Below are 15,149 nucleotides of genomic sequence, written 5' to 3'. Positions count from 1 at the left end.
GAGGGCCTGGGAGCTGGGTAAGCAGCTACTTTGTCTCATTCCCTCTGCTAAATGAAAGTGTTTTCTTTTCTATTGTAAATACAGTTGCCCGAAAAACTGGCTGAAGTCTTGGTGTGTCATAGCAAAGTCCTTTGCTGCCTGGCTGCCAGTGCAAGGGAACAAGAGCAGGCAAACCACCTGGGAGACAGAAATCTGAATGTTGCGAAGTCCCAGTGGTGTTGGCAAGGTGAAGCCCCATAGTGTGAGAAGGGATGGTGAGGGAGGCAGATAATTTTTCTACTCTTTTCATTATTGCAGAGCTTTAAAAATATATATATATGTGTGTGTGTGTGCGCACACGTGTGCATATGTACACAAAGCTTTACTTTGTAGTATAAGAAAATAGTGTATATTTTTCTTCTGTCCATACCAATGCTGAACCTGTGGGACCTCTAAAAAAAAAAAAAAAAAAAAAAAAAAAAGAGTTCCAAGCCTATAACTGGTCTAAAACATTATCTACTACACTGAGCTTTGCATGAGTAAAGAGTGCACAATCAAGGCCACAGATTACAGGGATTATTTGTTTCTTCCATATGCAGGCAAATGTGACCAAGTTGGTATCAGTGACCTAGTGTGATATATCTGGTTATAAGTATTTAGATTATTTCTGCAGTAGCCCAGATTTCTTACACAGAGACACCAACCAAACAGAGCATAACCATATGCACACTCTGGAACGGATTTTGGATACAGAATGAAGCAGTGCTGCTCAGCCTGTCTCAGCATTGTCTGTTCAACAGTGAAATGGTAAAGCATTACACAATTGCCTGGGAGCAATCACCACAAGGTAGGTCATGGCTTGTTTCCAGAGGAAGCCCTTGGGCACAATACTACAAGGTGTGCAGAGCTTTATTCACCCAATGACAGTGTCCCTGGAGCTGTGGGGCTCCTGAGGCCCTGGGATGCTGCCAGTGTCCCCTCTGCCAGAGGCTACTTGACCCCAACGGGGGAAGCCCAAGCCAGTCAGGGAGCTCTTTTGAAGGGGACAAGAAGCTATGCCTTTGCACGAGATGTAACTTGTGCAAAGTTGTATTTGCAGGTTTTGTTCCTCTCCTTCCCATGCAGAAGTGCAGTTGTATCTGCTCATTACTGGGTAAGCTGCCTGTGCAAGGCACTGCCTGCCATCCCCTTGGCTCCTGCTGGTGTCTGCTCCATGCTTGGTCAGGAGTGGAGGGAAAGGAGAGAGGCTGGTGCACAGCTGTAAGTCATCTGAGAGAAAAGCAGCAGCAAAGCAGTTTCAGGCAGTGCAACATTTACTGTGAGCCTGAAAGCTTTTGTTCATTTTTGGAGTCCTTTTGGTTGGGTTGTGTAAGCTGGCTGGTAGCTGTCAGTGCTCCGAGCACCTCTGCCTGCCCCCACCAGCCACATGCCTGCCCCTGCTGCTCCCCATGGACCAGGGAGGGATGTGACAAAAATAAAAATAGGAAAAGGTCTTCCCAGTGGCAGCTCTCTGCTCCTCACTTAACAGAAATGCTTTTTGCTTTCCTAACTTAACTGGTAGGTGAGCAAATCTCAAAAGCAGTGTTGACAGCACAGAGATAAGCCCAGACCTTACTGCGAGGGGGGAAGGGAACATTATTAGTAGCTATTAATCATCCTAAAAGGATGGGGGCTGGTTTCCCTGCGGTACTGTGCCCGTGTGCAGACATGTTTTCTGTGAGCAGTCCTGGCAGGGAGTAGGAGCTGGATGTTGCAGGGGAGCAGTTTATGGAAGGTTGCATTTCAGGGCAAGTTAATTTCCATAACTGAAGAAAGGTGATTTTAAAACATGTTTCCTTTTGACAAGTTCACTTATCTTTTTCATTACTGTGCATCCTTGTAGCTTTCCCTCAGGGGAGAGGTACCTGAGTGGAGGTAATTGCCCTTGTGCTACCAGTGGCTCTTATCTGAGGGAGAAGAGTGCTCACATTTCAAATTCCTCTGAAGCAGTCACAGAAAGGGAATGTGACAGCACAAGCAGTGACAAAGCTCTGAGATGTTACTGTGAATGCCATTTGCTCGTCCGGTGGCTCTTGGGGTTTCTTCAGGAGACGTCAGTATTTCAGTGTCCCCGGCTGCTCTGGCTCAGCTGTTCCTTGTGGTACAGGATCATTTCTAGCAGCCTGCCACATGTTGTGTAGATTATCAGTCTTTAAATGCAAGCTGTACAGCCAAGCCTCCGGCAGTGTTCCAGCAGCAGTGTTAATCCACTGTTATTCTTGACCCTTTGTCAATCTTGTCTGATCAAAAATGAATCATGGTAATAGTGTGCTGAGCTTGGTGTTCCCCACAGGGGTGAGTAATGTGCCCCTTTCCGTCCTTTGGTAGTGGAGGAAATAAAGGCACCGAGAAACCAAGTGGCTTGGTTAAGCTCCAGCAACCAGAGGAGGACCCACGGTGTGTCTCTCCTGCAGGCTCCTTCTGATGTAATGATGTCTTTAGGGATTGGTCTCATGGTTTCTAAAATGACAGCTCCCAAATCTGATGGGACAACGGGCAACTTTCAGTGCTGAAGATTTCTTCTTGGCTGCTAGCTGTCCTAGTCACAAGGTTTACATGAAGGTACTCTCAAGGCAATGGATCCAGTGGAATGGTAGCAGGCTGCACTTGGTGGTCTCAGCAGGCCACCAGTCAGCTGTGGGCTGCAGCTTGGGAGGCGATGATCTTCACATTTAAAGCAGATTTTTTATATCCATCTGGTGGCTTGTCTGATCTTTTCATTTGCACTTCCTCTGTTGGTTTGTAGTCTGCTTACAGCATTGAAAGTGGTGAGCAGGTAGGCAGGCACTAATTGGTCGGCCCATCTGAAGGTCTTTGGGTTAATGTTGAGCACCTTGGCTTAAACACCTGTGAAACAAATCTGCATCCTTCCCTTTTCCATTAAATACTCCTGGTAGAGAGGTGAAAAAGGAAAAGCATCTGTGATCTTACTTCTGGTTAGGAAAAATATCCCACTACTGCTGTAAGGAGACGTTTTTGGCCCAGGGAAAGCAGTGATTGCTGCTAATGTGTGACACCTCTAGGAGGAGGACATTTCCCTAGGGGGAATGATTTGCCATCCAATCCCACGTTAGGAGGGCTCCCTAAATCTTGTGAACAATGTTTATTTATGTCTGACAGCTCTTCTGGGTTTGCCCAGCTGCTTTCCAGCATGCTGAAACTAGCATGAATGCCAGTTGCAATGGACTAATAAAGTAGGTATGTCTCAGCTGCAAGGCATGTTTTAATCTGTACTCATGTCTGGGAGCAGTCCACTCTTCTCATTTCCTCTGCCTACTAAGTAATTGATGAAAACACACAGTAATCATTATGCTCCTTCCACAAAGTCATTAAAACTGCACAAAATCTTTCGTAGTGTTTGCAAAGCCACAAACAAATGTGACATTCTTCGCCCTCTGCCCAGGCAATACTTTTGGCTCAAAGAGGTCTCTTTTGTTAAGAGGACACTTCTTTAGCAGAAGTAGGGAAAATGAATGAGCTGTCTAGTTGATTTGCTTGAATATGCCAAGTTTTAGCTGAGACCTTCTTTTTCATTAAGAGTATCATACCGATGGCATTGCTGCAGAGTGTCTTCTGTCTGGGATCTCAGTGAGATTAACCTGAGCTCCTTCCCATCACTCGTTTCTCAGGCAGAGCACAGCACCTCTTTATCAGTGCAGAGGTGTATATGGGAAGCAAAGCATCAGGTATGGAGAGGAAAGGGAGATATATATGGATATATGTGGCAGAATGTATCCAGGTGAGCTGTGGTCAGGCTGGGGATGATGCTTCTACTTCTTCAGAAAGTATTGTCAGATTGTGGTTTAAATATGAAGTTTCTGATGCTTTTCTCCCTTCCAGTCTGCTTGTTACATCAAGCACTGCTTTGAGATTGATCTTGCTGAAGTCAGTGAGCATCTCTTCCTGTGCCAAACCAGTTTATTACAACTAAAGAAGCAATCAGAAGTCTTGAGCCCAAACTTTTCTTCCAAGGAAGGAAGCAAATGAGATGGTGACACAAGTGTGATGTGTTTGTGATTGGCATTGACTGTATTGCTCTGATATTCTTTTCTGTCACCTCTGTGCTTAGAGGCTCGGACTTCCTGGCTGTTCTCAGCACCTTCTGTTTCAGAGAGCACTTCTCTGTCCAGCAAAGAACAGAGTTGCTTTCTGTATGTTCTCACTCTCTAGCACAAAGCCAATTGCCTTGAGAGAAAATACAATTTTTGTTACTTACCTGTTTTCCCCTCCCCAAATTTCTTTCTGTGAGTGCCAAAACAGAATCTTGCCCCTAACTAATATTAAGGAGTATCTGAGAGACCCAGACTGATTTATGTTGAAGATTTACTTTCATTAATTTTCATCTCTCTACTTAAAGTACCAGTGAGAGAAGCCATGAGTGCTCCAACTGTTTTTCAGATGTTGCTGTGGAAAGCTCCTCCCTGGAAAGACCATTCACTCTTTGTTTTCTTTTAGGTAACTCCAGGAAGCAAAGCTGCGATAGCCAACTTGTGTATAGGAGACCAGATCATAGCCATTGATGGAGTGAACACAGATAACATGACGCACCTTGAGGCGCAGAACAAAATCAAGGGTTGCACAGATGAACTAACTCTGACAGTCAGCAGGTACGTTGCTGAGTGAGACTGGGGATGGGGAGAGGGAGGGATGTGAGGTGGGCAGAGGCTATGCTTTGGTTTATGAGGTGGGCAGAGGCTATGCTTTGGTTTATGAGGTGGGCAGTGGCTATGCTTTGGTTTGACAGCAGACCTCTGTGGTTGGTTTGCTCAATGTGACCTCAGTGCTTTGTGTGGCCAGGTGCTGGATAGGGAACTGCATTTCAGCTTTTAATCCTAATTCTGCTTGCATTTGCTGCACTTTGTGAAAACAAAAGGAAGGTGATAGCTGAGCCACAGTCTCTGTCACCAGTGGCATGGGCTGGCTTCAGCCTTCCTACCATCTTGAGCTGCAGAGTAGTGGACAGCTTCATTCCTGTCCCCAGCTATGCTTTGTTCTTGGGCCATCTTTGTACAGAGAAGAAATGGAGGCTGGGAAGGCAGGGGTCTGCTTTGCACTGACCCACTGCTTTTTAAAAGAACTGGAGCCTGGGTTTTTTTTACGGTGCTGGGGACTTAGCCTTCCTCTTGGTTTGAATTGCAGCTGTGGGTACCAGCACTTCTTGAAGTCAGATGGTAGATGCAGCGTGGCATTTCTAGTTGCTTTGGAGTGAGTTTTTCCTGTGGCCACCTTCCCTCAGAGAGATCATACATCAACTTCACGGCAGATGCAGGGGAAGTGCTTTCAGAAGGAGTATAAAAGCATGCCTTAAATGACACAGTAGTTCAGTTGTTCAAGGCTTTTCTGTGATAAAGAGAAATCTCTTACTGTAGCTTAGATAATGCCAGTAGTTCAACAGGCATTTCCCAGTTCAGGAAGAAGTGATGGGTCTTGGCCAAAAAAAGCCTGACAACTCATTGAGGGAATTCAGAGAGAGGAAGGGAGCACAGTGCAGGCAGTGTGAATGGGTGATGAGCATTGCAGGAGCATCTTAGCCCCAGACTTTCTCATACTGGCCTCCAACTTGGCAGCCTGTAATCTTTCCTGCAAAGGAGTGCTCCCTGTCTTCTCTGAAATAACCAGCTGCTTGACTTAGCAGACCAGTGCCATGTGGTTCTGGCTGGGAGAGAGGAGGGGAGGCAAGGGCTCTTTCAGCCTGCAGGCAAGCTCACTCTTACAGATCATTGAGTCTGTAAAATGTGTTTGCTAATGTTAATTACAAAGTCGTTAACTTTATAGCTACCCTGTGCATGTTTCATTGGCCTTGGGTGTGGAAACTGCCCAGGGAGAGATTTCTAGCTGGATGTGCCACTGTGTAGAACTGTGCAGGGGCTTTGACTTGGCGCAGTTCAACTCTTTTCAAGACCCCGTTTTCAATGAGGTAGCATGAGTGTGTGGTGGACACTTCTGCTGCTGTACTGATTGATGAGTGCTGCTGACATGGCTAGGGAGAGTGTCAAGACTGCAAGGATATGAAATCAGTGATCTGACTACTTACCCACTTTAGGGTTTGATATTGCTACCATTTGTCTATGTAAAATCTATTTTAGGTGATTCTAGAGGACTTTAAGTCTTTGGTCTTCCTCCTTTGGGGTAAAGTTCTGCTTCAGGAAGAACTGCTTACTTGTTTGGAGACTTGATAGCTGCTAGAGATGTTTGTATTGGGCAATATGATACTGCAGAAGGCTTTCTCAGAGGAGAAGGCTCTTTTTTAATGCCAAAAGACAGTAGTGTGCATCATGTAGTCTTTCCTGGTTGTACTCTATTGAGAATATTTTATCCCTAGTGCCAACCTGTCTCCTCCTGGGTCCCTGTAATTGGTCCCTGTAATGCAGCTGGACTTGGTGGTCAGAGATGCTGTGTAGTCTTTGTTGCTGAGGCTAGAGCCCTTTTTCGCTTTGCAGTCTAAGGTCAAAACCTTAAAATGGAAGATCTTGAGAGGAGGTCTAGAAGGCTGACAGAGAAGGCATTTTAAAACAGTTAAAGCCCAGGCTTCATCTTTCTGCTCAGCGTAGGGTAGAGGAAATGAGTAAGGAAAGCAGACTGTGGGTTGGTGGTCAGCCGTCCTCTGTGAAGAAGGGAAGAACATTGCTATGGAGGTGGAGAGGGTGGGAGGCACTTTGGAAAATGAGTGCTACCTGGCCAAGTGGTATGGCTTGTGCTTCCTGAACCTTGGTGGGCCAAACTCTGTCTGTAAGGCTTGACCATATAGTTATGAAGGCTGACAATGCGATCAGGTCAAAGCTGGAAGTTTTTTCTCTGTTGAAATAGTTCTGTAAACAGTTGGCTGAGTATGAAGTGGAAAGTATATTATTTGCACTTCACTACTACCACCTCTTGGGGTTTGGTCTCTGCTCTGCAGTTGTAGCTCATTAGCTGAATCAGTTGTACCAAGTAGCTGTGCTGGCAAGGACCACTGGTCTGACAGGGCAGCAGCTCTATGGGCTGGAGCATTGCACCCAGCTGGTGCTGAGCATGTGCCCAGCTGTGCCAGGTTTTCCAGAGTGAGAAATCTTCTAGTCCTTCTCACCACTGTAGAGATGTCTTGTGAACACATAAATCCTTAGTGATTTTATATTTCATATCTGATGAATTTTAAATGATTAGTCTTTTCAATTATTACCTGTGCAAAATACTCTCACCTGCATTCAGAGCAGCAGCAAGGTCATGCCAGGAGGGATTTTAGACATGGATCTGAGCTCACATCAGATGTTTCAGTTCCACCAAAGAATCAACACTGTTGTGACAGTGGAGAGTTCATTTGTGACTGTGCTGTGAATGCTAAAAGTGCACGTGTGTTCAAGAGGAGACTGAGTGAATTAATGGAAGACAAATCTATAAAGGATATTATATACCATGGCAGTATCTTTGCTGCAGAAAGCCTTTACACCGTAAGTAGCTGGAGGCTGGGAGAGTGTTTTAGGGAAGTATTGTGCTATGCTTATCTCCTTGTGCTCTTCTGTGAACCCAAACAAACTTCATATGTGTGTTCTGCAAATATGCAACCCTATTCTTTTTTAGTAGTAGCCAAGCAGTTAAGATGTCTTAATGTTTGGCTGTACTAACGATGATTTAAGAGAAGTGTAAATGTAGATAATTGAAATGACTTAAACACTTCTGGTAAAGGAAATGCTGTTTGCACTGTGTACTTGATTGTGAATATCAACAGCATTCCAATGTTTCCTGTTTCGGTGTTTTCCTTAACGATGGTAACAGTCCAAAAATATTTCAGATCAGATTGTGGGCAGGAAATCTAGTCTAACACATGTCACTATTAAAAATGGATCAAATTACTAGCTGAAGAAAACATGCCTGGTCTGCTTTTTCACCCAAAGGTGCAAATCTGTTAATTTCCTAGGATTTAAAACCTAGCCACAAATTGCTTTCTCTGAATATGCTTTTCTAAGTGGCACTGCCAGGTACTTTGCTGTCTGACATGTGAACAGAATTGGAAAGGTTTGTTTTCTGCCTTGAAAGTGGATGTTCAACAACGTTGGTGCATACATCAAATTCTTGCTGAGCTTAGTGTGTCTAGCAGCTCCCTCCTCTTTCCTGAGCTTGTGTTTGTTCATTCATTTTGCTTTTTGTTTCAGACTAGAGAGTGCTTTTAGAAATTTAGTTCCCAAGAAACCAAAGTAAAGGTTCCATTATTGTCTTTGCCGATGTAAAATGAAGCTCAGCACCATAGTTTTGTACAGTACATGCAGAAAGACTGACCTACAGCACACACTGTGCTTCAGTCAACTCAAAACCACCTGGTTGCTAAACTGCGAAATTTCACAGGCAGATTTTTAAGCCTCTTCCATTCATAGGAAAAATTAAGTTTTGTATCTTGAGTCTTTGATAACAGCTGCTCTTCTTTTTATTTCCAATTACTTTGCTAGAAGTGATGCCAAGGAATGAAGCTATGTATTTGTTCTTTGAAAAGTGCTAGGATCATGGAAGTCAGTTCGGCTATGAGCACGTGTTAAATGCATTGTCAGAAAGGATCACGTGTAGATGCTTATGAAGAAGAGAGCGTGTGTGTGATGCCACCTGCATTTTATTTGGCAGGTTCGGTTGTACTCTTGCTTGCTCCACATGTTTCCCAGGTCTCAGCTGTGGGGAATAGTTGCACAATAGGATCAAATTTGTGTTCTAGGAAGTTGGTGGACTTATTTAGGTTTGCTTTTTGCTTCCCTGCCAAGAAGAGTTTTCCAGCTCTGTCATCTTACTAATAATTCTTTTGGCCCTGGGAAAAGCCTGATGCTCTGCGTGCAGCTATATAAGGGCATGCACATTGCCTGGCTCTCGGCGGCAGCTCACAGCCTCTCCATGGCTAGTGTGGTGCTCCCAGCCCTCCTGGGTGCATGCCAGCAGCTTTTACTAACGATTGGCACGTTGAAAGGCATTTTGGCAAGTCAAGCTTGGCGTTTGTTGCGTTTTTACAACCTTTTCAGCAAGGCAAAATAGTTAACTCTGTAGCTGCCTAGTGGAAGAACAGTGTGAGTCTGAGCAGTCAGGTGTGTTTTATATTCCATGAATGAAAAGAAGTAATGAAACTGCTTGTGATAAACTTCTGTTGCTTCTTCTGTGTAGCCGGAGTTGGCCTTTTGTTTTGAGTGGTTGTGTGAAGAGGCACCTGAAATGCAAGGAGCAGAGGGCCGTGCATGAAGACATTAATTTGAGGCCTCTTGTCTCTAGGAAGCTGTGACAGGCATTGCTGCTCGTATTGGCAATAGGCTGTATGAAGCCCAAGTACAGTTCTGCTTGCCAAAGTGAGCGTGTCCATTAATGGATGGTTGCTAAAAGTGACTGCTCATGTTTAAATTCAAGGCCATGTACTTTGCAGCTGTTGTAGCTAAAAGGCTGATTAAAAGGTACCTTCGTGGTAGCCTGAGAGCTCTTGTAGTTAGTTTCTAAACATTATTTAAATGCCTGTATAAAACTGCAGGGAGGGTTGAAAGAGGAATTCTTTAGGTTTTTCCTTGGTTTTCAGCTAGCAAACTCTGTGTTGTGCAATAAACTTTTCAATCTTTACAAGTTTATTTGCTTCTTTAGTATCTTAGTAGTGTCCATCCCAGTGTTTGAAATGGGAACGTAAATGTGCCTTCTTTATGGAACTTATTACAGTTCTTGGCCCACAGAATTAGACCCTAATTTTCCAACTCTGAGTTTTCCCTTGAAGCTGTGGCCCAGCTCTGCACTCAAAGCATTGATAGCAAAATCTAGGCTCTTGTAATGTTTATGTTACACCATGTTTGAGCTAAGCTTCTTGAAAAATGTTGTATTCATAAACACACCTCCAGATTTCTGCCTTGACTTGCATGCAGTTTCCTTCCTCCCCTTCCTACCAGTACCTCCCCATCCAAACTAGCATCAGAGAAATTTATTTCTAATCTTGGGTCTTGGTTTTTGCCTGGATGAAATGGCAAATGCATGGCTCATTCCACAGCCCTGTCTTGTTTGCTCTCTCTCCTGTAGTAAGAAAACGGCATGGAAATGTAAACTGCAAATGTGACGAGGTTTGTATATTCATGTGCCTGCAATTAATTTGCTTGGCACTTGTTCCCAAGCTTGTTTGTGTCATGTTTTTGTCTTCTCTTTCTGCACTGGGTGTTGCTCTCTGCTGAAGTCCCATTTGAAAGAATATGCATAAGAAACCATATTATAACATAAATATTTATCAATTTAAGCAGGAGTCTGAGATCCTATGGGGATGTCCAAACTTGCTGTCTTTCACCAAAGACAGTGCTGGATTCCCCAGCAGGCTGTTGGACATCCAGCCTCAGCACTGGTGGAGAGCCAGGTCTGTCAGCCCTGCTAGCATGGCCATGTTCAGTGGCAGGGATATGGCCTTACCAAGGGGAGCCTGGAGGTGGTTTTGTGGTTGGGGATCCTCTCTCCCAAATTTTGAAAAAAATCCTCCAGAAAGCCACAACAGTCCTACCTGTAGCAGCCTGCTGTGAACTGAAGGCACCATCACCAAGGCTGGGTTTGATCTCTCTACTCTGATGCCTATTCTCTGCTTCATATAAATTAGATATGAGAACATATAGATAAGATGCCAACATGGTGAGTCTAACCAGATCTGCTCTACTGTCTGTGCCTGGTGACCACACTTCTCAGCCTTTCAAAAAATAAGTCCTAGGCCAGCAGTGGGACATAAGGTGAACTTTTGGGTGCTATTTTTCTTTTTCTTGCCACACCAGTAAAAGTGCAGAGACTCACACCAGGATCAGAGCCAGGAAACTCTTGCTGAGAGCTGGGACCATAGTGGTCCTACCAATGACACGCAGACTGTGGGCTCCCCAGGCAGTGTGGTGGCACAGGGCACGTGCTTTGAACGTTCTGCTTGGCAAAGCCAGGGAGAGCAAAGCTGTCTCCTCTTTGTAGCTTTGCTGAGGCCATAAATGGGTTGTGAGAGTGGCTGAAGGGCTCTGCTGCAGCTGTTGTGAAGACAAAGGGAAGCTTTATCCTCCCAGCCTTAGAGGGACAATCGCACAGGCTATTTAACCTTTCTGTTTGGATAACTTTTAAACTAGATTAAAAGTAAAGCCTGGGGTGACCTTGCTGCTTCCATTTATATCCAGTGACAGATCAGAATGGCAGCAGGTTGGGAAACAAACTTGAGCTTTTTGCCTTGCTAATAAAAAAGGGAGAAAAATCTGCTCAAAACCCCCCATTGGCTGCAGTAGTTTGCCATAGCTGCCCCCCCTGTGCTGGAGACCGACGTGCTGTGTCACCTCAAATGCATTGAATTGAGCAGTGGGATGAAAGCAAGTGCCTGCAGGGAAGTTTCTGCTCCATATTCATACATTGGCCTGCTCTAAGCTTAAATTTTCAGTCTGAATAAGACCTTTTGGTGCTTCTGAAATCTGATTATATTAAACTACTGTAAAAGAAAATACTACCTCAGAAGTACTAAGATCACTGCTAGTGAGAACTGAGAGATGCCTCATGCTAGAAATCAGCTGAAGTGTTTAATGCTGTCTGAACTGCTCTTTCATCTCCAGCCAATGTCCACTTGCTTGCAACCTGGCTGGCAGGGTATTTGATTTCCATATACTTTGCTGTGTCCCTTGTTTTTCCAGAGGAGATGAAACTTGATCACATCTTATCTCCAAACACTTCAAAGGAATAAAGCTTTGCATTGGTCAAGGGGCTGCTCTACTCTATGGAAACAGACTTCAAGTGCAAAATACATCCATCTTAGAGAAGGCTGTGAATTTGTCAGGCTTGATAGCCATACTCTGGGTAAAATTGCTAGTTCCTCAGGCACTTTAAAGCACAGGTCGCCAGAAGCAAGGAGGGAATGGTTGTTTTATACTCATCTGGGGTATGTCGTGCATCCAGTAACAGCAGCTGTTAAGACAAGATAGTGATCAGACTGGCATAGGTCTGATCTCATGCAGCTGTTACATTCATATTTGTTAGTCTGTTTCCCCCAGCTCACCAGATGCCAGGATTTGGGTGGCACAGGTTGTCGGACATCAGCATTGCAGCTGGGCCTGCAGGATATAATAGCCTGGAGTCAAAGGTTTGCTGTACCTGAATACTTGTAGAAGTTGATATCTGGTGTGACCTGTGTCTTTGTACTTCCCTGTGAAAGGAGATACAGCACAGCAGATTTCATTCAGGTTTCTTCTGTGTAAAGTCCAGAGTGCAACAGAGGCAATAATAGGTCAATAAAATTTATCCTCTACCCTGAGTGAGAATGCTGCCTCCCATCTCCTCCCACTGAGCTACTCTCTGGATGTATTAAAATACTATTTATGCAGTAAATGTCTGGGATATACATATGCATCACAGTTAAGTTTGGACTGTTTAAAAAATGTCCCGACATTGTAGGGATTTTAAAGTAATGGTGTAGACCAGATTGAATTTATCGTGGGTAGCTCTACACCCTGTTTCTACATCCTTTTCAGCTTTATAAGCCTTTTCTGATCACAGTCTCTTTCCAGTTGCCCACTTAATTCTCAGTGGAAGCATTTCTCTTTTGCCAGCTTAGTACTGAAATTGTAGCTGGCCCTAGATTCACAAATATCTGGGAAGTACATCTATCTGCAGTTGCAGATTCCACAGAGGACTCCTGTCAAAACAGGACATGGTTTTAAAAATTCATCCTAGGAGTTTATCAGCCATCTGGTTGCTGTGTGATGAAATGCTTAGCATTGAACAATGGTTTTCATTCAGCAGTACTGCAGCCACTCGTTCCCTACTACTAAAAAGTCTGGGAAAAGTGGCACTGTCTAGTTCATCTGAGATGCTAACTTCTGTCTGTACTTCTGAGATATGTGGGTAGTGTATTTTTTTCACAAAGTATATCAAGCAAATCTAAGCACTTTGCTGCTTCCTCACCATTTTTTTTCTGAAGTTCTTCGGGACATGGCAGAACTCCAGAATGATGGTGGTAAAAGTGAATGGTTTTGGTCATAGATCTTGACTTGTATTTCAAGCTGCTGTGAGTAATTGGGTCAGACCACAGACCAGTAAATGTTATGTAGACTTTCTCTGATACATTATGTCATCTCAGTTCTTAGTCTCATTGCAGACTTGGCCCCATTTGTTTTTTCCAATAATTCCCAAAAGCCTCCGCTTGTTCAGCATGGATGCCACTGTATAAATAAGAAGAAAATTCTGGAGACCCAAACCAAAAAATATTTCTAGCTTATCCAAAGCAGCCAAACTTCAAGAACAAAATATTCTCTCTATAGTCAATACAGACAAGAATTGTTCTTCCCGGCTACCCATAAAAGCTGAAACACAGAGTAATATGAATTGTCCCACTTAATGAAAAGATCTGCATCTAAGCGATATCTCCAGCTTCTGCTGTTGGGTGACCCCCAACTCTGCTGCCTGGGTTGGAGACCATGCTTGATGTATTGCTGGTGGAGTCTAAAGGTTAAGCCAGGACAGTCACTGCTGAGATCCTGTCTTTCTCCAAGGACCTCATACAACATAACTAAGTCATCCAAGTTATGTGCCTAAAATTAGGCTGTCTAGATTCCTCCTGACGTTGATAGTGCTATGTATGAAAGACTGGGGAAATGTTTGGGAAATTTATTAACTTCAGGTCTTTTAATAACAATAGTGATGCTCACTGATGAAAACAGATTAACTATTCAAAATCTGTGTCTTGCAGAACAGAGTCAAAAGTCTGGTCACCACTTGTAAATGAGGAAGGAAAGACGCATCCTTATAAGATGAATCTGGCCTCTCAGCCACAGGTAAGTAATGGAGTATCTGCATGCTCTTGTTCCCACCAAGTCCTGTCCAACTTCAGAGTGGTTTCTAGCCTGAACCTCCAAGGAGCTGAGCATGTGTCACTGTTGATTGGATTGGGGATAGTGCCATTCCCCATGCCTCCTGGAAATCATGCATCCCTCAGAAACCTTGAGAGACAGACTCCCCCCCTCATGGTGAGAAGCCTGCTGCTGTGGAGAGCTAGTTGGATACCTTGCCAAGGGTAAGCTGCTTGGATCAGAGGCATTTTCTCCTGTCATCTACATGCTCACACGTACCATAGGGCACAGAAGGCACTGTAGAGGTGTGGCTCAATAAATCATTGCTACTGTTGCTAATCCTGTTGATTTTTATAGATAAAAAAGGTTTTGAGGGGAGGAAAATGATTCACTCTTACAGTGTTTTCTGTTGGGGTTTTTTGTTGTTTTGGTTTCTTTCCTCTTAGCAGGCTCTTACTAGCAGTCTAGCTGTAGAGAAAGTGGAAGAGAACTACACCAGCCTTTTACATTTTTATCTATGTGGCACATCTTGCAGCCTCTGTATAGGAGATTGGTTTTGTAACCTGTTGATAATCTTACTTCATTGGTCTGCTGCCTCTGTCCACTAAATGTAGTAATAACAGTGACCTGTGCAAGAGCATTGCCTGGGCTTGGTTTAGAGGATTACACTGCAAAAATGTACAATAACTACACTAAAATCAATGGCATTTATCTGGATTTTCACTGGAGCAGTGACATGGATTCTGGCCCTAGCACACATCCCATGTGAGTCTTTTTAGCAAAATAAATAGAGATAAAAGTAGTTTGACTCTGTAATTAATTAAGCACTAATATATCTTTCTGGGTTGGAAAGCACCTGAACCTGAGGTAGCACATGTGCAGTAACATCCTGCCCAGACCTTGGCCTGGGATCTCTTCACGCTCCCTTTCACATCAAGCTGCTTTGTGTTGCGTGGCTCAAGAACGCAGTGCAGCATTCTCATCTGCTATGGCAGTTTTAACCTTAATCAATGGCTTTACTTTTAGTCAGCTGCCCTCTGGGTGGAGTGTATGTGAGTCAGCCCTGGACTGTTTCTGGGAGCCTGCTGCAACTCAGTAAGAAACAAGGGTGAAAAGAACTAGCCGTAACTCTAGTCTTTTACTTACAAGTCATGCACTGCTTTCTAAAGTCCAAATAAAGGGCATCATGAAGGTCAGACTGTGCAAGAATCAGCAATAATCCTGGTGGTGGAGAATATCCACTCCTAAACCCTAACCTTAGTCCTAATCCTGGTTCTAGCTCTGGCCATTATGTAGTTATCCCAATGCTGCCAGTTTGTAAGTGTGGTACAACTGACTGTGGAGAGATTCCTGTTGCAAACCTTATCTCTG

At 44.1% G+C, this 15,149-nt stretch overlaps 1 protein-coding gene across 1 annotated transcript in view; it reads left to right on the top strand.

Annotated features, from left to right (window-relative positions):
* Positions 1-4,478: 4,478 nt before the first annotated feature.
* Positions 4,479-15,149, top strand: part of PDLIM1 (PDZ and LIM domain 1) — a 31,056-nt gene continuing 20,385 nt past the window's right edge. The window contains exons 1-2 of the mRNA XM_010163681.1: positions 4,479-4,625; positions 13,679-13,763. Coding sequence (XP_010161983.1) covers positions 4,558-4,625; positions 13,679-13,763 — 153 coding nt within the window. The 5' untranslated portion in view covers positions 4,479-4,557. The remainder of the gene's footprint in view (positions 4,626-13,678; positions 13,764-15,149) is intronic.

The sequence above is a fragment of the Antrostomus carolinensis genome, unplaced genomic scaffold (assembly GCF_000700745.2).
Source record: "Antrostomus carolinensis isolate BGI_N321 unplaced genomic scaffold, ASM70074v2 scaffold25652, whole genome shotgun sequence".
NCBI lineage: Eukaryota > Metazoa > Chordata > Aves > Caprimulgiformes > Caprimulgidae > Antrostomus > Antrostomus carolinensis.
This window is presented reverse-complemented; position numbering and strand designations above follow the sequence as displayed.